The sequence below is a fragment of the Amphiura filiformis genome, unplaced genomic scaffold (assembly GCF_039555335.1).
Source record: "Amphiura filiformis unplaced genomic scaffold, Afil_fr2py scaffold_87, whole genome shotgun sequence".
NCBI lineage: Eukaryota > Metazoa > Echinodermata > Ophiuroidea > Amphilepidida > Amphiuridae > Amphiura > Amphiura filiformis.
Genome location: NW_027305551.1, coordinates 130,962 through 156,464, shown reverse-complemented (window position 1 = coordinate 156,464; position 25,503 = coordinate 130,962). Strand labels below are relative to the sequence as shown.

The window sequence follows — 25,503 nt, the reverse complement described above, 5'->3', positions numbered from 1 at the left end:
CTTGATACTAACGTAGACTTACCACATCAGGGTTGTCTGTTGTGTAATTACTTTGAGATGGGATAGTCACGATCTCAGACCTGATACTAACGTAGACTTACCACATCAGGGTTGTATGTAGTGTAATTACTTTGAGATGGGATAGTCACGATCTCAGACCTGATACTAACGTAGACTTACCACATCAGGGTTGTCTTTTGTGTAATTACTTTGAGATGGGATAGTCACGATCTCAGACCTGATACTAACGTAGACTTACCACATCAGGGTTGTCTGTTGTGTAATTACTTTGACATGGGCAATTAAATTTGCTCTATGATAACAAAGTGTCATCAGCTCAATTAAATGGTCAGGGCATGCAAGAAGTCAAGGCAAGCAAAACAAAATTGCATCTATCATGTTCAGCTTTGTGATCAAAATTTTGTTCCATGACCTGATGTCATAATCAAAACAATGTCTGCAAAATGTATTCCACAAAGCAATTCGCTGTCGTAGTGCACGTTAGAATATGACCGTTGCTAGGTCAACTGGATCACGCTTTTTTTGTTACGAACCACTGATCGAAATGATCACAACACAAAGCCTATGGCATATCAAAATTCGGAACAGGTGTATGAGCGCAGGCTTGGAGCAGTAACCAATGGTTACTAACGTGCACTACGAATATATCAGATATGATTCGAAAAAGTCATTTAATTGTCACACTGAAATAATTGTAGCCTTTCCTTTAGAACCAAATGACTGCCATTTCATTATTGCACAGGGTCTATTGTTTATTGTATTGTATTTTATTTTCTTACCTTAAGGGAAGGGGTATGAACGTTTGGACAGTATTTATTGTGGGACATGAGAGCACATCAAATTGCATTCTGAATACAAAGAATGTCCTTCTGATATCAAATAATTTTGATTTTTGAAATTCGCAATGTAATACACATTTTATGGCAAATCATTAAAATTGATATTTTTGATATTTAACAGTACTCAAGTAAAGTTTATAAATCTGATGATTTATACTTGAAAGTGTATGTAGGTGGGATGGAAAGCCGACGATCAATTGAAAATTTTGACCTTTCGTATTGAAGATATGGATTTTTTTCCCTAAACAGCAAAAAAAAATTAGGTCTTTTGGGAAAAAAAATCCATATCTTCAATATGAAAGGTCAAAATTATCAATTGATCGCCGGCTTTTCCTCCCAGCTACATACACTTTGAGAATATATCATTAGATTTATAAAATGTACTTCGAGGACTGTTATATATCAAAAATTTGAAAAATATCAAATTTTAATAATTTGTCATAAAATTTGTATTATATCGTGAATTTCAAAAAAATGAAAATGATTTGATATCAGAAAGACATGCTTCGTATTCAGAATGCAATTCGATACGTCTGAGGTGCTCTCATGTCCCACAAAAAATACTGTCGAAACGCTCATTCCAGATCCCTTAAGATTGGCGCGAATGGGCTTGTTTGCCTTTGGGTTAATTTCACGTATAAATAAAGATCTGAAAATCTTAAAAATTAAGGGTTTGTGCCCTTATTTGCTGGTTGGATATTTACGAATGCACTTTGTGCCCAAAATTCCAGTTATGTCGAGGGATCCCATATGTGCTATTTACGATATATTGTACTCTTTTCACACAACTAAACAATGATGACAACAAATCCATTTTGTAATAATTTAAATGTTTTACTAAAATATTACATCTTGTTACAATGGTCTTTGTTTTAGTTAATTTCAAGTTGTTGGCATAATGCCATGATTTCAATATAGTTTAATCTCTATATTTCAAACAATTACTTACTACTCCGTCCATAGTAATAACACTGTTACAAGTAAACATCCACTAGTGACTACGATTATTGCTGTGATGCAGATTTGAATAAAATTCTCTTTAAAAGGGAATGGGTCACACCCTGAATGGTTTGCTACAGAGGTTTATTTCATATACTGGGGCCTAGCAATGTAAATTCTATCAAATTCATTATGAAATGGAACTTTCTCCCTAAACATTCAAAACTTCTGATCAAATTACATCCATAGAATATTGCTGCGAAATCAGATATTAATCACCTGAGACTTTCTTACAGCATTTCTGATTGGGTAATTATGTGAAACATTAATCCGATTGACCAATTAAAATACTGCTTTTAACTATGTAAGCTCAATCCACTTCAGCCCTATCACCATCCTTACCATGTCGCTGATTGGCTCAATAAATCATAATATTCTTATTGTAACCAATCACCAGGTAGTTCTCATGAGTGAGGGGTTAACATTATGAAGATGCAATTTGACCAGAAAAATTGAAATTATTATACATGTGAGCTTCATTACCCACTTGGTTATATCATCTTGGCCGAATATAAGAGAACTGATATGTTGGAGGTGGGTTTCTTACTTTAATAACAACCCCCATTTCTTTGGTATATATACATCACAAATAGCACACTTTGAGGGTCACAAAACATGGGTGTTACCTGGAATTTATCAGTGGGTTTTTACAAGTATTCAAAAAATACAGTGTTATCACAATAATTTGACATTCCATTATATGCTAGCCACCCATGTCTGAAAAGAAGAACAATTTGTAAAATCACCTTCCTTTTAAATATCACTTTCTTTCTGTGCTTACAATCACAAAATGTGATACAAAACCCTCTATTTTCAGTATCTTCTGTTGAATACAATTATATCCATTACCTTGTATTAAAGGAAAATACGTCACTGCTTTCAACATTAATTCCCACCACATCCGGAAATTTGGATATAGGGCTATACATTGGATAACACTTGAGAACTACTGTCTTACAGCATTTCTGATTGGTTCATTACACAATAAATTCATTTGAGTGACCAATTAAAATACAGCTTCTAAATATTCAAGATCAATCCTCTTCAGCCCTACCACCATTCTTACTAGACTGCTGATTGGCTCAATACATCATAATAGTCTCCATGTGACCAATCAGCAGAGAGTTCTCATGTGGTTAATAGAAATGTTTTATTTTTTGTTAACTTTTTCTCTACTTAATTATACATCTATAAATCTTAATAGACGATAATTATTATAGAAATATTTACTTTATATTGAACACAACATTAAACAAGGTGTACAATCTGTCCTTAACACAATTCTGTTTAACAAATAATTTGAAATCTGCAAGTAAATTTAACCCTTGACATTCATCATAGCTGATTGGCTGTTTTAAAATAAATACTGGAAGGCTACTGGAAGCAAAATCATAAGTTTACAAACAAACATAAATAAATCATAATTAAACAAATTATCTGTCTCATATCTGAAAAAGAAATGTGTACACAACTTGGTCATCAACTTATTGAAAAGAAATAAGGTAACATTACAAACTTAAAACTGTGTGCCGCATATTAAAATTTAATAGGTATACTACATGTATCATTTAGTACACATGACAATAGTTTCTTTGGAAAACAGCTGCTTATTTTTAAAGATATCTTACCCTTCCCAGAATCCTTTGCAACATGATACATTCCTTCATTTCATCAAATGACTTTGTACACTGTACAGGTTCCCTTTGTTTCCATTTTGAGAATATCACTGGCTAAACATGGGTCAATAGTCAAGAAATAAACATATTTTGCAAGATCTGGACGTGATCTGTTCATTTGAGATACATTTCATCACTATCGTCCAGGACTTTTGACACATATTGCACTAGATAGCAAACCAGTACAGAAGATTGAAATGTGAGAAATGCATTATGGGAAGGGGAAGATATCTTCTCCTGAATCAAACATATCAATACATTTCTGGTTGTCACATCATTAGCTGCTATTTCAAACACAATATATTTATCCTAATTCCTAACAGGTACAATACAATAATTGCACCTACACAAAAAGAGTATATTCAGTACATTAGTATCAAGTTGATCAATGCTACACTTCTTTTCAATTTAGTCATAAGTTTCATAAACCAAAGTCTTGGTTGTTTGATGGCTTGTTTCAAACCTACACTATAAGGTATGTGTATATTAAATGTCTGAAATAATACAGAATCAGTATCATTTTTAGCAAACTCATTTACTCAACTTGACCATGTGGTTTACACATGCATGGAATGCTTCATGAATTATCAAATAAATCCTACACAAATGTCTATAGTAGGAATTTCAATTGAATGAACACAGCTCTCGACCCAACCGCCCTCGTATTTTGCGTATTTCAAACTTCAACATGAACGCATGACCTTGGATACAATACTAACCAATCACAAGTGTGTTAGCATGGTTGGATTTAATTCTGTGTTATGCACGCATAGTCACACAAGCTGGCATACATCGCACAATGTACACAAAAAAATCATCACATTATGTCAGGCTGCGTTCAATCAACTGAAATTTCCACTAGTACTTGAATAATAATGAATATTTAGGCCATATTTATATATCAGGATTACAGATCTCTCTCTATGGTTTAAAACCCTAAATTCTATAGAGTTGTCATTTTTTTTTGGAAACTATGTTTTTGTTCTCATAGGTTCTAATAGATTACATATATTGATATAAAATATAATAAATACAATTCAAATTTAAAGGAGGATGGCCCGATTTCACCACATGCTATTCCCCCTAGACTGCTGCCATCAACTTATGTGTTAAAAAGTGTCACACTTTTCCACCTGATTCTGGTGATCTAAGAATGCACAGTCATGTCCAAATTGATCTCTTGACCATGTTTGTTATTGAACACAAATTTTGTGTTGTGATCATTTCGATCAGTGGTTCATAAAAAAGCACGAACCAATTGACCCCGGGGTACACCATCCGCGATAATAAAAACCTGTAAAAAGGGTAGTTTTTCGTGGGTAGGCACGATACGCACGTATCGTGTTATAGGGTGTCAAAACATGATAAATTGGGAAAAAAGGGTAGCAAAATTGCAATTGCTAATACGCGGAAATGAAATTTAGGGTATGAAATTTGACTCTGTTTAGGGTGTGAAAACAGGCCCGTGTTACCTGTTTAGGGTATTGTTTTAGCCAAGGGTTAAATCCTTGTTCAGGGTGCTTTTCAAAAGTTGATTATTGCGGATGGTGTACAGGCCACAATGGGAGTGACACCCCCGGGCAATTGACCTACCAATGGTTGAATAAGAGGACAAAGTCATGCATAATACATATCACAAAACTTGCACTTGATGACAAAAAGACACAGTCAAGTGGTAGAAATATGGTACATCAACCAATCAAATGCTACGACCTGATTCAATCATCCAATCAAATGGCACGACCTGATTCAATCAGCCAATCAGGAACTCTCATCCAAATTTTTAAACTTGTCCATTACATCTACAAAATAGTGCTGTGAGGAGGGCAATATTACTGAAATAATGCTAGTGGTGTATTTATTTTCAAACTTACACATATTTTGTTACATAATATTTATGTAAGCAAATGCCTGGTGAACAAATAAAAATAGACAAAATGGATGATCTGTAACCATGGTAACAACATTGCTATGACAACAGTAACACACACTGATGACATACATCAATTGTGGGATTTGGTATATATCTTATTGTATTTCTGGAAGCACATAGGAGATATCATCCCATGGGTGACGGTACAGGCCTTGCTTCAATCTCTTCTGATCCAAGAAATGACCTAAAATAAAATGATTAAATGCAAAATATATGTTGATTACAAAATATATCATAAAATACCAAATTTAGCAATGAGAATAAACTTGATAGCAAAACCCTTGATGGCAATAGTCAAAAGTACTTGAATGAGGGAAAATGGGCAAAAATATTCCAAAATATGCTGAAAATAAACTAAAATGCATAAACTGTGGCAACAAGAAAAAACAGACATTCAGGTTTATACCTGATTAACAAGTTCCAAAATGTGCTGGAAATAAACAAAAATGAATATATTTTAGACAATTTTTTTTACTTAACCAAATTTGATGGTTGAATTAAAAGGGCATTTCGTGATCCACAGCCTCATCCCCCCACTTTTCTCAAAATAAGTTGAGATTTTTATATCACTGGAAACCTCTGGCTACATAATGTTTATGTACAAAATATTTCTTGCAGATTAATTCGTTTCGATATCGCGAAATTTGAATTTCGTTCTGGTGCACCAGAACGAAATTACAACATATTGTCTATGGAGCAGTGTAATACACATAATCATGCATAACTCGCAAACGCAAAATCGGAATCAACTGAAATTTTGGGAATGTGCTTTTTTCGTGGATATGTACTGAAAAATGTCATAAAAAGACGATGCTAGGATCACGAAATACTCCTTTAACATAAAAAAATCAAATAAGGCCAGCATAAAAAGATGCTGTGCACACTTCTTTTGCTGTGCACATTTGTCTTGGAGAAATAGGCAAATTTAATTTGTTCTCGCAATAAATTGTTATAAAAATATGTTTAAAAAGCATTTGTTGGAAGAATTGTGTGATTAACACTATAGATTTATAAAAAAAAATCATTATGTGTTTTTAAAGAATGTAAGCTTTGAAAGTTTCAGTTAGGGAAATAATTTTTAAAGAATGGGAAAAATACATTCTGCATTGGATTTTAAAATCTTCGCAAGCGTTGAGACATACTTGGTGTTTTTTTTGTCTTAACACACAATTGTCCAAATTTATAGCAATATACATTCATTGTCTACCCGAATTGCTATAGCCAATGCACTTGATTTTGTGTGGTAACTTAATTTGTGTCATCATGCAACAAATGCATATTATTATATTATTTGGAAAATTTAAAACACTGCATAGTGTGAAATGTTTGTGTACTTTTTATTTTTGTGATATTTGCAGCTTATTTCAGAACAGCAAATTTTAAAGCCCATGAAAATATTTTTAATTCATAGGATTTAATATGTGAATTTTAATCCATGGGGTTTAATATGTGAAAAGTTTAAAATAAACCAATCAACAACACTGTCAGTCATGCCAAAGTGTGACAATATAATACTGCCAAAATTACCCCACTAGACAGTACAAGTAAATAACTTTGAACTCTAAACACAATGTACCAATCCACACCATGGCCTTTTATAATTAGGTCATTTACAAGACTACATACAACCCTGATTTGTTGTTTACAACTAAATCCGAGAAAAGTAAGATTTGTTTAAAAAACACACCCACATAGTTATGTGAAATAAAATTTGCCACATTTTGGAACTTTTATTTAGTTATCAGAAAAATATGGAAGTTTCAAATAAATTAAGCAAAACTAAATAAGTATAAGTTCCAAAATGGGGCAAATCAAATTTTACATTGATATGTAGTATGCCAAAAATGGGACAATTATCAAACAGCTTTTTTCCTTGACTAAAAATGCAAGATGAATCTTTTCTTTTAGCCAAAGTAACTCTTTATATCTGGTCATATAACTTAATAAAAGTATAATGTTGGCATTTGTGGTTTTAAAAAGGGAACTATCTATAGTCATAATAATATATAACAGTCTTTCCTGTGGTTAAAAAAGGGAACTATTTATAGTCATAATAATACATAAATAGTCTTTCCTGCGGTTAAATAAAAGGAAGTATTATGACTCAATGACCAATGAGAAAAACAATGGACTGGGGAATCCCCTTATATTGTACCACTGATTTTGGTCACCATATTGTACCACTGATTTTGGTCACCCTGGAAAGAAAAACTATGTCAAATTGTTATTTTTTTTATAAGGTGGCACACATGATCATTCTAATGAGAAATTTAAACATTGTTTTGTATTATATCTTTAAAAGTAATGATAATAAGTAAATAACAGTATACATTTTCAGAAAGGAAATGATGCAAGAAATCCAACTAGCATGGCAGATTTCCGAAACAATGAGCAGTTTTTCAGAAAAGCCCCAAATTTTTTTCCATCCACCATAACAACTTACCTTAAAATACCAAATTGATGAAAATTGCATATTTATGTTCTAAAGACACAAAACTAGAAAAACAGTTTTCTAAAATTTCAGAGTTTGTTTCTTCCTTTTTCCAATTTTGACCAACATTTGGGTATAAAAACAGTATAAGGTCCTAACTTAAACATTTGAGAAAACTGTTTCTAATTTTGAGTCCTAAGAACAAAAGTACACAATTTTCATCAATATGGAAATTTAGGGTAAGTTGCATGTATACTTTTATGTACTTATCATCATTACTTTTGAAGACAAAATACAAAACAATTTTTCCACTTTGAATGATCCTGTATGCCCCCTTAAAGGGAAGTATGATGACTCACAGTCCACAACAAACTAAGAAACAAAATGGACTGGGGAATTCCCTTTTCTTGTACCACTGACTTTGTTCACCCTGGGAAGAAAAACCGTGTCACCAATAAACCTGCGGAAATGTTGTCATGGCAACATAAACTGGCATAATTCCAAATGAGGCCCTACAGATTGGATGGGAATTATGTGTGCATATTTGTTTTTGAGTTCTGACATAATTTTATGAAAATTCAGACAAAAGAGGAGCTACTAATTATCTGTAGTAATTTACCATTTAGATAAAAACATTCAACATTAGGAATTGTTAAGTTATTTGTCAATTATTAAGTTAATTGTTCAATTATGTAGATATTATGAAAATAATAAATAATAAAAGAAAACATTTTTTTAACTAAAAGGTTTTTTTTAATATTATTAAAATATCAAATCATAAATGAAAATTGTCATAATATTAAGTTATTACTAATATAACAAGTAATAATAAAATTACATGTGCAACAATTACAACTTTTACAGTAGATCCTTCTCTCACCACTGTTATTAAGCCAAATCAGACTTCATTTTGTACAGTAACACAAAGGCTTATAATATTAAAACAAGGAAACATTGAGGCTTACAAGACGGGAATCGGAAAAATGGTACGACAACAAAACTGTGTTGTAACCCCATTAGAAAACGAAAGGTTAGGACCAAACAGTCATATTCTTATGAAAGACTTACCGATGAAGCCCATGCTTCGGCCTAACACAAACAGACCATTGAGGGCGCCAATCTCTATGTACTCATTAGCTTCCTCACTACATGGAACAATAAAAAGTGAGGTAAAAAAGATTAAAAGATTACCATATCAAGAGAAGAAACTTGAGTAATGCATTTTGCTCTTAACGTAGAACTGGTCACAAAAGAACACCTATTTCACTTTGATTGTATTTTATCATGCACCAGTATATTCCATATTGGGCTATTCCAGTTGAAATCCCCACCCCTATGGAAGACATGACCTTAATCTCCAAAACAGAGGGTATAGATTTCAAATGGAGTCACCCATTCAGGTATACCTATTTGAAATTCACACTCCCTGTGTGGCAGATTCCGTAAGGGTGTTTTTGTCTTTTTTTTAACTGGAAGAGCCCATTGTATTTACCAATCTTCCATGTACTATAGCTAAAATAATAGTTTCTCAATCATGAGAGTATGAATGTACTGCGTGCACTGCGTAATGTCGCAAGTTTAGTGGAATGACACGATAGCGCGATCGATTGTGCACGCACAGGAAATGCAGCGCTACACAAACAGCGTGTGTGGTAGCGTTGTACGCCGACGCAATCGTCATTGCGTGCTGATTGAGCTCTCATGATCGAGAAACTATTATTTTAGCTATAAGATGATTTAATATCAAACAAACATGCAAACCCCACCCCTTGCATTATGGGTAAGTGCCGCCCACAAGACTCATCTTTTCCATTTCAGAGACCTCTTTTGGCTACATTTTATTCCAAATACTTCAAGTTAGCTTCAAATTTGAGCTTCAAGCACTTAATTCTGAGACACTTTTCCCCCAAAAGTCAAAACAGGCCTCATTCTAGCTCTGGAAACCCCATTTTATGTCCCCAAACTTTCCCCCGGGGAAACCATCTATTGTTATAATTACAATTGCGATAATAATAAAGAGAAAATAAAACCAACTTACACTGTGAAAACGCCACAGTTTCTGAGCAAGTCAACCATTGCAACTCCAATGAAGCCATCAACATTCAGGATCAAGTTTGGTTTCTGTCAACACATAACAAATTGAAATTTAGGAATTCAATCATGTTTTGCTGATCACCGATGCGGTGTGTGTTTTACTTCGTGAGGGCAGCTTTAGTAAACCATGCAGACACGCCGGACGGGAGTTATTAATCGGTGATGAACAACGGTGAAACATGATTGAATCCCTTTCAACAACAAAAACAAGCTAAAGATCGTGCAATTCACAGGATTATTTCATGAGGAATGTCCAGTTTCGTCATTGCCACTCAACCCGGGCACTCAATATTACAAGATCAATACTTTTTCTGTTGATACAGCAAAAGAACTACAGAATAAAGAGGTCAATGTTTAACTGCTTCCTCCGAAATAATAAAAACAACATGTAGCGCACAAAAGTTCCAGGCATGACAAATTTTACGCGCTCTTGTGTAACATGTAGTCTCACTCGTGTTCACGCTACAGTAAAAGTGTGGATTCATCACGGATTAACAACTGTTGGCTCCTGTACAAAGGTATAGGAAGAGTTGTTGAAATGAATATCACTATCATTTTAAGGTCTCAAAACAGTTCCCCCTCTGCACAGATATATCAGGATGCTAATTGAAATTGTGAGAGATATACAGCAGGACATAAGAATGAGATATATGAAGAGTGTGCTACTGAAGTGTTTGAGTTAAGTGAAATAATAGGACTATTTGTTTCAAATATTAACTACAGAGGATAGGTAGACATAATGTTTTCAGTCATTTGTATCATGATCTGTTGGCAGCTTATAGTAAACATTGACAGGCTTGCAACAGGGGATGTGTAGAAAAATGCATTTCTCTCGCTACTTCATGACACTAGATGAAAAAGAAGGACAAGGCAACAAAAACATGTTTCATATAAAATTGAAACCAACTCAAATTTCAAATGTGAAACCTTTTCATCAGATTTTTCTGTTCAGTTGGATCTTAAAGAGGGTAAGTATTAAGGACTGTCGATGTCAGGATTTTAGAAAAATCAATATATTGGCCACTCAATATCAATAAAAATCAATAAATTGATTTTCCTCCCAATTTTCCTCATATCTTCTACATTTATTCATAAATTTATTATGTCAACATAACCCAAACCTATGTAACAGGACGTACCATGCCATTTGGACTCACAAATGCACCAGCCACCTTCCAGCGTCTTATGGAGCGCTATGCCATTTGGACTCGCAAATGCACCAGCCACTTTCCAGCGACTTATGGAGCTCAATTTCAGTCTCTTTTCCTGATTTTTTAATACTTTTTTCCATTATTGGCAACTTGAAAATGATCAATTTTCTTCAAAAAGTAATATCGGCGATATTGGATTGATCGATATATCAACGGTATGATACTAGAAAAATGGCTAGAGAAAAAGAAGGAGGATATATGTTTGTTCCTATTTCCTATGTTGACCTACTTACCTTAGCTGTAGTGATCTTCTCTACCTGGAGGGCATAGTCTAATAGAGGTGTGGCAGGGAAATTCTCTTTGGCATATTGCATCAAGATTACAACTCGCATGTCAGGATTATTAATCTGAAGCAAAGGAAACAACAAAGTGGTATTTACAAACAAATAATTTTACAAATAAATACTGGCGTAAATTTACTGGCGTAGTGTTAACAGATTCTCTTTGGAATACAGCGGCCCAATGTCTAATTTTGTAAATTAACTCATTTGATTTTTTTAAAATTCTTTTTAAAGTAGTGAAAGTGGAAGTCCGAAATAAAATGCAAATCTCCATGATATTGGCATCATGGCATAGCCGATTGGTTCCTATGATTAGGCATAGAACGACACCATTTGTGTATATCCGTATCAAAACGATGCACTTGTCAGTTGCTACATGTGTCTCATTTAACATAATAGCTAGGAAGGTCACTTCAAATCATCCCAAAGTCACATGGTTAAGGAATGCTCTCTGTATTCCCAAACCATGTGACTTGGGATGATTTGAAGTGACCTCCACTTGAGATGAGTCTGGAATTTGTTCATAGCTATCATGTAAAAAGAGACACATGTAGCCGCTGACAAGTGCATCATTTTAATAGGGGTGTACACATTTGTGTATGTGAAGTCAGTTGCTGATGGGAAGATTTGGCATGTTGAGTAGCCAATGATAGACGCTGATCAAAACAATGTGCCAGGCCCTAGGAACTTTGCTATTCCAGTTGAAATCCATACACCCCCTATGGAAGACATGACCTTAATCTCCCATACAAGGAACATTAATTTCAAATGGAGTCACCCATTCAGGCAATCCCATTTGAAATTCCCACTCCCTGTGTGGAAGATTAAGGTCATGTCTTTTATAGGGGGTGTGTGGATTTCGATTGGAATAGCCTAATAAAGGGATAGGCAAATGAAGGGCAGACAGGTGGCTACCTAAGACACTGCCATGTGCCAACTGCCTCGATCTTCAAAAACAATATTAGCGGGGAAAAAAGTTACAAATAAGTTAGAGTCGTCCAATATTCTTCCGTCAGAATCAAACTTTCAAATAATTTCTTGGTGTACTTACCGATTTGACCCTATGTCCAATGCCCATGATGAGTCTGTGTTCCGCCCTCATCTTGTTAACAAAGTCCATAGGAATAAGATTGGTGTCATAGGCTTCACTGAACTGCTTAGCTGCTGCATCAAGAGCGCCACCAAATCGGTCACCCTGGAAACCAAAGGTACATTGTATCTTAAGATAATGGTTGCCTTGAGGAAAAAATTCTCTTTGATTAATAATATAGAATTTGAAATCCCCAGGGTGTGTGGAAGACAACAAAACAATCCAGTTCCAACTGTATGATCGATGAAGGAAAATCATGTTTTTTAATAATGTTACTTGTAATTCTTAGTTATTATTTAATTGAAATAAGAATCACAAAATGTTCTGGTATGTATGAACAGGGTTCATTCATATATTTTCATGACTAAACAGTTGTTTATATTCTTGCCTCGGGCATAAACAACCATTTAGTTATGAAAATATATGAATGAACCCCTAATTCATACATACTCGATATGTTACAGTGTGTGTGATTGGTCGAGAGATGATAAAAAACTACAATGATGATCTGACAGTTCTTAATAATATCGTAAGTTTGATAACAATAACATTATTTGTTGCGTGAAAACTTACAATGGTGAGCAACCCAGAGCAGAGTGATGAAATCAAGTCTTTACCAGCCCTAGCAGTTACTATGGTGTTATGTGCTCCAGATACAGCAGGGCCATGATCAGCTGTCACCATCAGACACATCTCGATAAACTTGCTTGCATAATTGGGTAACCTGGTCAACAATAGATAAGAAATTCAATCAATTTTAGGAAAATTCTTGAGAAAAATTCACATTTTTCATTTGTGAATTTGATTAATTCATGTTCTGTGAAATTGATTAACATATTTTAAGACATACAAAATAAAATTGGTGAGACAAATTACCAAAGTCTGAGAGAAAATGACCAGTAGGTAAAATAGACATTTAGATGTTAAAGACAGAGGTTGAGACAGGAAAAGTGATAATGCCCAAGGATCAAACCCAGGACCTTGGGATTTCAAGACAAATTCTTTACCCACTTAGCAACAAGAGCTTTTTGCTTGGGTACACTATACATTCAACAGGTCTCGAAAACCGAAGTTTTTGGACTTGATTCCCAGGTGGAAAAATGTTATTCCTTAAAACAAAAAAATGTATAAACCTTCTCAACAAGATTTGCTGCACCTACCTCCTTTGGAACCAGAGTAAAGCCAGTGCACCACCAATGCCTATTGGACGCAGCTTTTTACTGTTACACTATAGATTCAACAGGTCTCGAAAACAGAAGTTTTTGGACTTGATTCCCAGGTGGAAAAATGTTATTCCTTAAAACAAAAAAATGTATAAACCTTGTGAACAAGATTTGCTGCACCTACCTCCTTTGGAACCAGAGTAATGCCAGTACACCACCAATGCCTATTTCTTCTTTGAAGATCTCTGTGATTGGCATCCCAGCATATATCAATTCTTGACCTCTCTCATCACAGATACTGGTCATGAAAGATGCTGGCTTCCTGATTAGACCCAACTCCTGCAAATACAATGCACAAATAAAAATAAATCCACCTTTCTTCATTCAGATCAAATTATTTCCAATTGCTTGGCTGTGTATTAAATAGATTAGTGGTTGTCAATCCAACCTGATGGGCTATTCCAATTGAAATCCATACACCCCCTATGGAAGACATGACCTTAATCTCCCACACAGGGAATGTAGATTTCAAATGAAGTCCCCATTCAGGTAACCCCTTCTGAAATCTACACTCCCTGTATGGAAGATTAAGGTAATGTCTTCCATATAGGGGGTGTAAGGATTTCAACTGAAATAGCCCAACGTTTTTCTCAACATAAATCTCTTAATCCTCTCCCTAATCCTAACCTTATAACCAAACCCTAATCTCACTGGGTCACACTAGTTATTCTTAAGTCTAAAACATTTTTTGCAGGAAAAAAAAGAAGGTAAAACAGCAACTGACACCTGCTACTGGATTACAGAAATGTGTGAACAGTTGGCAAGAAAAGCATAGCTCATGTAGGCCTGGGCGAACACAAATGTGCAGAGTAGAATGTCCCAAAATGAGGCACATGGTTGAACAACTCTAATGCAAGCACTTAAAAGTTGTGTACTTGATACTAAATAAAGTAATTTCTGAACTAAGTGGATGCTTGTGTCCAAGGTCAGACTTAAGTATCCAGTATCGCACTTAATTGCATTGCAGTTGTTCAAATCCTGTCCCTCATTTGGGGATATTCTACTCATTGCTTGCATTGGCTCAGGCCCATATGTTTTTTTACAGTGGACTGATGTTTACTATTTATTTAATTTCACTGCAAATTTGTCTATTTTTCTGCATGTCACATGAATCCCACTCCATGGATGTTGTTTTCTGCGCCAAAACATTTCATCGATTGGCATTATTTGACATAAAAGTAAATATTCCACCTCTTGCCATTGATCAGTTCAGTTCATTGAGACAGTGGGTCATATATGCCTTTACTTCACTGCATTTGCAACTTTAGGTAAAAGGCTTTTCTTACTTACCCGTGCCCAGTTATAATCCATTGGTACGGTGGGTGGTGGGACCTCTGGTTTGATCTCTATGACGCCTTGTTCTACTAGCTGCTCATATACTTCACTGCAAAAACAACAAAGAAAATTGGGTTAAACTGGCAACTTGTGGGGGGAGGAATACTATGAAAACAATTTAAATTAAGGTTAGGGGTGGTAAAAAAGCAGTATATTATTAGTCTTGAATAAATTTTACCCGAGGGTCAAAATTAGGAGAGGTAAACATTTTCTGGTAAAGAAGTTACAACACATTACATAACATAACTGATCACATAGTGCACAAGCACTGAATACATTTGGGCAGTCACCGGCACCTCTGGTGGCAGCCTGCATGAGTATAAAAGAAGTCCCAAAATATCACATTTGCGAGCGTAGGGAGCCAAAAAAATCAGGTTTTTTACACTTTTTGGTCAAAAAAAGGTCCAAATTTTGGGAAGAAAGTCCACTTTTCATAAAATTGCCCCCCTTGGAAAAAAGGTCCACTTTTTCAAAATCAGCGCCCCTCCAAAAAAAATCCTGCATACGGGCCTGGATTTCAGAGTTCTATTATCACTTACTTAATCTTCTCTCCTAAGTCATCAAAGCTATTGGGTACATAAGCACCAGCTACTTTCAATGCTTGGTTCTTGGCTCTAGATGTCTCCCTCTCAGCGTTCGCACATGACCCGGCATGACCAAACTGCACTTCTGTAGCAAACATAGAAGCACATGTGCCAATACACCAGGCTACGACAGGCTTGGTTAGACGACCACTCTCGATTGCTGACGCTACTTGGTATTCTTCTGCACCACCAACCTGTTGGTGATATAATTGTTGGAAATTGTTAGCTGATCAAGATTATTTGGGTTACAAAAATGTATGTAACTTGTATCAAGAGAATAAAAGATTGGAAGTTTTGTTTTTAGTAACTACTATAGTGTCATAGAGGATAGCAGACTTGAAACAAGTCATGACTCGAGACTCAAATTTTTCAAAAATGAAATGTCTTGACTCAGATTTCAAATTTTCCCCATAGAGATAGTCATTTGACTTGACTCAACTCGACATATTGTTAGAAATGACAACTTGACCATGAAATGATTCAACTCGTTTACAACTATGGAGGATAAGCAGGTCTAATATTTTGAATATTGTTCATATGCGACACGATCTGGTCCACGGGGGCCAAAGGAGGCATTTTTGAAAATTGAATTACTGTAATTGTTACATTATACATACAATAGGCTATCATTTACTGAAAACACCAAAGGTCTAGCATACTTAGTTCTAAAGTTATGAAGTTTGATGTCTATTTTCATATATATTTTATTGTTTTTACTCCATATTTTTACCTTTATCAGTTTCAAATTTGCCGCCTTTGGCCCCAATGGACCAGATCGTGTCACATATTATCTTAATCTCTTTTGCTATAAAAAAATAAAGTAATAAAAAGGGGTCTATGCCAGAATCGTAAAATGGAATTCATTTTGAAACATGTTTATTTGCTAATTCCACTGGTTGATTACAATTTCTTGGAATAACTTCCAATTGTGGATTCAACTAATAGCTGTAACATTGGTGAAATGGTATAAGACAATGGTTTGACAACATATACCTACCTCTCCAAGCATGACCAGCATTTTGACCTCAGGGTCATCATGGTAACGTTCTATATGGTCCATAAAAGATGTACCAGGATACCTGAAAGTGAAATTGTTAAAAAATAGTGTATAACATGTTGAAAGGTGGCAAATCAAAGCACACACTGTGATGATGGATTTAATGGGCTATTCCATCTAAATTCCATACACCCCCTATGGAAGACATGACCTTAATCTTTTAATAATTTATAATATTGGTAATCATAGCAGATAATCATACTGTCCATTCATACCTTGTTTTAGTGTCTTGATAACCAGCTCATATTACACACATTATTTTAAAAACTATATTCTGCCTCGTCTCAGGTTGAAAATAATACCATGTTGGATTTCGCAATGGCAGGTTTGAATCGTGCACTAACCCTAATCCCAAGCGGGCATATACACAGGAGTAGAAGGGTGATCTGTCCATGCGCTGGTGACAAAACCACATAAACACAATGATTCGAATCTCCCACACCAAAATCCAACATGGCATTATTCTCAACTTGAGACGAGATACACTATAGACAAGTGTGTTGACTGAGGTTTGCGACAGCAGCTGCAATATGCATATGTGACATAATCAATTTGAATGAGTCGCATGTCTGCAATTTTCAATAAGATGTTTTTTATATCATTTTCTGGCAGTTTAGGAATGCTACATTTTGATGCACACCCAATCAAAATCGAACATCTCGTTACCGAATTATGAGCAATTTATCAATGGCTCAAAACAATATAAAACAAAATAAAAAGAATTTGAACACTGTTTTACCAATATCTCCAAAACGATATTAGTGACGGCTGACTAATTCCCCTTGATCATGGCACATATTGACTTTATTGATGTCCAATGTACAATAACCATCCCACTTAGCAAAGTAAAGCAAGGTTCCAAGTGTGATTTAGTGCAATTTCATAAATGCATCATGAGAAGACATGATTATCCGTTGTTACTGCCTAATTGATAGCAATGCCTACCTATCACCACCTATTGCAACACCCTCAAACACACCATCAGCATTCCTAGAGATGATATTATTGAGTTCATTGGACATGCCACCAGATCTAGATACATATGCCACAGATCCTGGACGGTAGAGTTTAGAGGAGAGGATATTATCCAGCATGCCACCTGTATTGCCAATCTTGAAGCAACCTGGTTTGATGCCACCAACCTATGGAAAGAAATTATGAAGGACATCAAAACAATGTTTGATTGAAGTTTAAACTAGATTCTTTGTTCTTTCCTATCTTCTTTGGCCATCTGTGACATGCATTATAGTATAAATCTTTGGTGTATGACTGCTCACAGGTCTCAGAAAAAATGTGACCTGCTCCAACAAAATGAGCATTACATCACAAATTGGTAGTTTCGAGACCTCCTGCCTGCTGAGTTGATGTTCTTTGTACAAGCCATTAGTATGTCCTTTGTGAATGTCCTACTGTGCATGTTGACATACTACTGGCATACAGAATGCTCCTTTCACGAAGACACTTCTGGCATGTACAGGTGCGCATCAAACAACAAACACCAATTCGGCAGCCAGGGATATTGCAACTACCACCGTGACTACTGCACCGTCCCATTTCGTGGGAGCAGGTCAAAAATACATCAAAATTAGCAAAATGTTTCACAATTTCTAATGTATATATATTTTTTTCATTCCAATATCAATGTTTTTCAGGAAAGAGCTTCCTGGATTCCCCCCTTTCTCTACTTTGTTTGGCTTATAATTGGCGTAGAATTCACAGGTTAACAACCTACTCTTTTTAAAACTGACTGTCAGGCACATCCGTTTAAAGTCCCCTCTGAACAGGAATAAGCACATGTTGCATTTACGAAATTAAGAATGTACTATTGGGAGAGTGAAAATCTAAATTGGGAAGGAGTTGGATCTACTGATGTTACTAATTAAATTCAGACTCTTTTTTTTTTTTGTTGTGGATGTTTTTTTGTGATGTAGTAGAATCCTGAAATTTGTACTGAGAGAAATCAATGAAAATACTACTTCCAATTTGAACTGTGCTATTCCAATTGAAATCCATATACCCTCTATGAAAGACATGTACCTTAATCTTTCCACACAGGGAGTGTGAATTTCAAATGGGGTTACCCGAATGGGTGACTCTTATTTGAAAATCTACACCCCCCTGTGTGGGAGACTAAGGTCTTGTCTTCCAGAGGGTGTATGGATTTCAAATGGAATTGCCCATTGAATCACTATACTTACTGTTGCTGGGCCTATGATTGTTACTCCTTTCTCTTTAGCTGCTTTGATGAGAACACGAGTCTTGTTTTCTGGAATACCTTCTGCTATGATTGCGATGGTGCGGATCTGTAGCAAACAAAATCAGTATGTTGCAGAGATGGATCATTTTTTATGAACACCAGAGTACAAAGGTTGATAACTGCATGTATGGGCAAGAATATTGAACTCACGAGGTGAAGCTTATTGACCCACTGCACAGTATTTGAATTCCTCCGAATAATCTGGACTTAACTTTAAAATAAACTACTAATTTTAACACATAATTACATTAGTGTACAGCACGAATGTATGCATGGCTCGATAAAAGAGTGCAAAGTTGGAAGCTTAGTATTTGTGCATATAACTAAACGCATGTAGCTGCTACAAAGGCACTTCTCTTAAATTTTCGCTCAAGACTTTCCTGGTTCACTGAGTATTATACATGTGAAATCTGATCCACATCTGCCTGCATTGTGTGGACTAGCACAATACTGGTAATAAGGTTGCACGACTGAGTTGACGATACTCGTTTATGACTTGGTGATAGTTGACAACTAAATGTCTACTCAAAAAGCATATTAGGGGATATAAAATGCAGCAAAATTTACACTACCAGATGTTTTACATCTATGCAAATGTTGCTTACATTGGTCTACTTCAAGTCAAAAGATTTATTTGTGGTCTTATACAGATTTTTCACTCAACCACCCAGTACTTAGTCCCATCACATTGGAAAACAGAGGTTTGGACTGTAAATTATTTTGCATACCATAAAAACTCAATAGTTAGCATATGTGCTTACTGTCGAGCACTTTTGAAAACATGAAATTGTACCAAAGTATGAAGCTTTACCAACTGAGCTAATGGGGCTGAGACACAAATTTGCAAGTTAAAAAACTCCTTTATACTTTTGTGGATGGGGCACTTCATGTTTGCATGTTTTAAAAGCGCTTGATAGTAAGCACATATGCTAACGATCAAGTTTTTACGGTATGTTGATTTCTTTACCTGTTTGTATTCTAATATTTCCATACTGCTATCGTAAGCCGACCTCAACGAAGCGAAATTAATAACTACATCGGTATCCGGGTGGGTCTTCATTGCTTTCTCCATACTCTTGTATACAGGAATCAATATCTCTTTGTGGCCCCAGTAAAACTTCTGCTTGTGATCACCACTAGAAGTAGATAAACAGAAGGCACAACATTATTTCAATGTCGTTTATGTAAATGTGCTTAGGGAACAAACCAACAGAATGGCAAAGTCCTATGAACTGAACTAGCTTCATTAGGGAGGTAGGAGATTAAAATGTCATTTACATTTTTTTCATATGTAGTTAAAAAACATCAATTATATTTTTACTCACTTCCTGTTCTGTTACATTTATAAGACTTTTGATCAGCCCTCGAATTAACCCACGGCACCGACGGCATATTGCCGTGGGTGCCCACCCCCATTGCCGCAATGCCCTCAAAGTATGTCCTTTACCGACAGCAGTCACTTGCCGTGCCCCTAAATGAAGTTGCCGTGGTGCCCTAGCCGGCCAGCTCTGCCCCTTCATTATAAAATCATTAACAAGTACTGGCTAAATCCCAGCAAAATTGTGGAAAATTAAATCGAAAATCTTGAACACGATCGCTATTTTGAGCATCGTAACCCAACTATCAATCACAGTATACACAATAGTTTGTTGTGAATTAATATTCATTACCCCTACGTAAGCTTACATATTCAGCCAATCACATCGGCTTATACATTATCTGGTTACTAGAAATCTGACTTCATTTTCTCGATTGGTCAGAGAAATACCTTCAACGTACTATCGACCAATCAGAAATGCTGTTAGTAACTATAGCTTCCTCGACCTCGTGTCGATGTCATGAACAAAATCTGAGCGCTGGGCAAATCAATTGTTCTCTCGATTATCAAACATTGACTTCCCGATGGCGATACCCTTCCGGTATCGTCTTATCTTGTACATGTGAGCCCATCTCTAGATATGTTTTGCACAAAATAGTTTTTATCCCGGCGAATTTGATCAATATTATTACCAAAGTTACAGCTGTTTCATCGCTACATTTCGAGTCAGTTTTGCAGCTCAGAACTAGGGATCGCAAAATTTAAGTAAATTAAACTGTATTATAAAGCAGGTTTTTTAAGCAATCAGGGTTTTTTTTTGGTGTCGAATTCAGTGACGGTAATTTGCATCTATTCACTTTTGAAAAATTGCCTTGGTGCCCTTCTCAAATTTTCAACAGTTGCCTTGATGCCCTTTTGAAATATTACAAATTGCCGTGCTGCCTTGCCTTTTCAGTGAAAATCCACGGCAATTATCAACTTGCCCTAAAGAAGTTGCCGTGCCCCTTCAGATCCTTAATTCGAGGGCTGCTTTTGATTTTCCCTTAAACCCAGATTGGAGCATATACTCCAGCTTTGCATTGGATAGTAAGCCTAGGCCATATAAATGTTATAATTATTTATTTGGAGGCAAGTTTGATAACTGATTAATAGCAGCAAAACAAAATTGGCAAAGAACAACAGATCCTGAACAAACAACAGCCAGGAGCAAGAAGAGAATTGCATTTGTATATTCAAAAATGTCCATTCTAATATCATGATATGATGCTGAAATGGAAACAGTAATAGCAGAAACATTGCTGACAGCTCAATAAATTTTTATAAACACAAAAATTATAGTTTTACTCCCATTTCTGTTCGAAAAGGAACCAAAGCAATGGACACGATTGAGAAATCCCATCATAGAAAAATATGGACAAGAGGAAGTTGAAGGATTAGTGCAAAAAGTCTCCATCTGAAATAGCTGCCAGGTTTCATATTTTGCACATATGTACAATATAGCATGCAGAAACTGTCAAATGTCTATAGGGCAGCTATTGCAGATAGGGCCTTCTGGCACTAAACCCCTCACTGGGAAAATGGAAGAGGAAAGAATCGCTAACACTTACGTGAATGGATAAATCATGCCAACGACTGAGGGCTCCTCTCTGCTGCATGAGTGGTCAAAATCTAACATGCCCTGGACAGCCCTCGGCTGCATACCATATAAGAAAGACTGCAAAAAGGAAGAGAAAGAGTATATCAAAATCCAACATTTCAAAATTTCAAATTGGATCATAAATTTTACAAACTCAACTTTCAATAATATTGATCGCATCACATATTCGTCCCTCTCTTGTACAAATTCCGATCATTTTCTCACCTTTGTTTTGTTGGTGAAGAGTCGTTTTTCAACATGGCCACCTGCTGCTCCACCAGCTGCAACACTTGCTGTAGCACCTGGCTTGGCCCCTCCTGCTGTTGCTGTTGATGTTGATGGTGTACGATTTTTGTGAGCAGCTGCAGGTTCCTGAGATAGATGCAAACAAGATTATCAACTGATTTGACCAAAACTGATGTCATTGAGAATGGTGAACTGTTATTTAATTTTAAGAGACAATAAAAACACTAAAATGTAATAAAATTCAAATTTGGAAATTTTTGGAACATGTGTAAATGTTCTAATAAACTATGTAAGGCCTAAAAAAATTGTTTGATTAGCGTAACCCGACCGACTCTAAAAGTAGGCCCGACCTGACTTTTTTATGTAACACAATTTGCAGCTTTGAAAGTAAGAAAAAATCCCTATCTACCTACCCTAATTTTTTTTATGTTACGCCAATCAAATAATTTGTTTAGGCCTAAGTGGGAAACGTAAAAGAAATCTAATAAAGACAAAATTAATATGAGGATAGGATACAAGTATGTATATACTTTTATTCTTGCCCAATGGAGGCAGTCAAATTCTAAAATCTTGGTTAACATACAAACATGATAGCAAGTAACACTTACAGACCAACTATTTACAAGTACTTTTGAAAATGTGACCTATTTCTCTAGGGAAAGATTAAATCTTACTCATGTTTACCAATCTAGAGTACCTAGTAATTTCAAATTGTGACCAATTGGGCTATTTCATTTAAAATCCACACCACCCCTGTGGAAGATTTTGGAAATATCTGTCACAGGGGGAGTATGAATTTCAAATGGAATGAGCACATTAGGCAGCTCCATTTGAATTCCACACACCCTCTCAGAAAGATTCAACCTGAATCTTCCCCTGAGGGAGAGTGAGTTTCATATGGAGCTGCTAAAGTGTTAATTCCATTTGAATTTCATACTCCCTCTGTGCAAGATGTTTCCAAAATCTTCCACAGGGGGAGTGTGTATTTTTAATGGAATAGCACATTTCTGCCTTTTGATAATTTGGTGGGGAAGTTTTTACAGAAATTTTCTGATTGCCCATTTAATTCAGATTCAGATATTTCTTCAATTTCATCTCACAACCTAAATATATATTAGGCTATTCCTTTTTAAATCCACACACCCCTTGTACAGCTTTCAGTGTCATCTCAATTCCAGTTGCACCTGGCTGTCAATCCAGCTGGAAATGTTTGCTAGTTTTGTGTGAAATTACAGCTGAAAATTGTTGAAATTTATGAAATCGAGTTGAATTTCATCTGGAAAGCAGAAATCTTCCACACCTTTTCCACTTTTTATGGATGAAAATGGTTGGATCTGGAGTAATAAACTATTGAATTTGCTTGGATTTCCAAAATATTCCACAAATGGGTGTGGTTTTCAAATGGAACAGCCCATTATAACAAATGAAATTCAGAATATAAAATGTGTACATAAGGAATATGTAAATGCTGAAAACATTAAGTGTGTGGCAAACAGCACCCCTTACTGATTGCCCTGCATTTTTGCCATTTATTTGTTCTACTGTGCAACAATGGATGCATGTGAAATGATGAGATTATCATAATTAGAAACATATTTCATATACAAAACAGCAATCTGCATAGACAAAGACTAAAGAGAGAAAGAGAGAGAAAGAGAGTGATTATAATTACATGTTTGTATTTTGCGGCAGTTACTTGGAACATGGAAAATAAATATATCGCAAAAATGTCCGCTTTCATAGCAACTGATTTTGCATGATCACATGATAATCAGGACACACTATGTAATAGTACTTCATATTCCACAAGATAATAAGTTATTGTACAAAATGAAAGTTAAGTATGGAAGCGCTCAAAATACAAAGAATATGCAATGCATAAACACACTGGCAAACTTGGACAGCGATACACCATTAACCATTTAGAACTTAACTGTCCAATTGCAGAGACACATGTTTGAGGTTTATTCACCTTCCAAAGGACTCTTCATCTTTTCATTATCCAAGTGTGGACAGACCCCGTTTTGATCTAGTAGCGCAGGATCTGCAGTTCTTGTGCTTCGTCTACTACATACAGATATCTAATGTTTGTGCCCTAGTTTGCCAATGCTTTCAAATACCCACACAAACACACACACACATACATCATATGCGACCAGAATTAGATTTTACTAACATGTACACGAAGACCACATCAACTCAACTTGTTAAGCAACCCATACACGTTCAATCTTATTGGGCAATATCAAAGACCCTATACAAAATCTACCATTGTGCACAAGCCGCTTAAGGGCAGGGTTGCCAAAAAATTTCAGCCCGAATCGCGGATCAAATAATTGAAAAGTCGCCCAATTTTTTCTCTTTACCATTGGTTTCTATGGGGCAGGAAACTATCGAAAGTCGCGGGCAGCCAATGTTGAAAAGTCGCCTAAATCTTTTCTTAACCATTGGTTTCTATGGGACAGGAAATTGTCAAAAGTCGCTGGAAAAATCTTCAAAAGTCGCCCAATTGGGCTACCAAATCGCGGGTTTGGCAACCCTGCTTAAGGGACTGATCAATATTTATGTCAGGTGGAGCAGGAAAATTTAGGGTGGACATAATTCCCCAGGAATAAATGCAGAACTCCCAATTTTTTAGGTAAAAAAAAAGGAACACAATGAGCCCACATGAGAGGGGGGGAGGCATGAAAGTTTTTATCCAAAAAATCTTAATTCCCCCTTCTCCATCATAAATATTGATGTGTAACTATGGGCTATTACATTTAAAATCTACACTACCCCTGTGGAAGATTCAGCTGCAGTCTTTCACAGAGGGAGTATGAGTTTTGAAAACAATAGACAATAACTTCCATTTGAAATATGCACTCCAGTTGTGGAAGATTTTGGGAAATATATAATACCGGGAAGGGGGGTATGGGTTTCAAAATGAATAACCCTGACCAATAACATTTGAAAAACACATTCCTTCTGTTTAAGATATTTCCAAAATCTTCCCCAGGGGTAGTGTGGATTTCAACTGGAATAGCACAATGGAATACAGTGAACAAGTTTACATCTACACTGAAGGGTTCATGCAAGAAGGCCTATCAGCAATAGCTGCCAGGTGTCTTATCTTTATATGTGTACAATATAGAATGCAGAAATTGTCTATAGGGCAGCTATTGCAGATAGGAACTGCTTGTTCTAACCCCTTGATATATGTGACCATCCAGCACAACTGAGCCTGAAGTCGCCAATCATCATTTTTGAGATATTCAACCAAAATATTCTGC

General features: G+C 35.8%; 1 protein-coding gene across 1 annotated transcript in view; it reads right to left on the bottom strand.

Moving 5' to 3' along the window:
• Positions 1-4,978: 4,978 nt before the first annotated feature.
• Positions 4,979-25,503, bottom strand: part of LOC140144841 (ATP-citrate synthase-like) — a 58,001-nt gene continuing 37,476 nt past the window's right edge. Inside the window, exons 12-26 of the mRNA XM_072166643.1 lie at positions 22,211-22,357; positions 21,957-22,063; positions 19,999-20,167; positions 18,973-19,077; positions 17,720-17,916; positions 16,715-16,796; positions 15,673-15,911; positions 15,089-15,182; positions 13,923-14,077; positions 13,149-13,299; positions 12,537-12,680; positions 11,438-11,551; positions 9,938-10,020; positions 8,968-9,044; positions 4,979-5,652 (exon numbers count right to left, since the gene is read on the bottom strand). Of these exons, the coding sequence (XP_072022744.1) occupies positions 5,564-5,652; positions 8,968-9,044; positions 9,938-10,020; positions 11,438-11,551; positions 12,537-12,680; positions 13,149-13,299; positions 13,923-14,077; positions 15,089-15,182; positions 15,673-15,911; positions 16,715-16,796; positions 17,720-17,916; positions 18,973-19,077; positions 19,999-20,167; positions 21,957-22,063; positions 22,211-22,357 (1,953 nt within the window). The 3' untranslated portion in view covers positions 4,979-5,563. The remainder of the gene's footprint in view (positions 5,653-8,967; positions 9,045-9,937; positions 10,021-11,437; positions 11,552-12,536; positions 12,681-13,148; positions 13,300-13,922; positions 14,078-15,088; positions 15,183-15,672; positions 15,912-16,714; positions 16,797-17,719; positions 17,917-18,972; positions 19,078-19,998; positions 20,168-21,956; positions 22,064-22,210; positions 22,358-25,503) is intronic.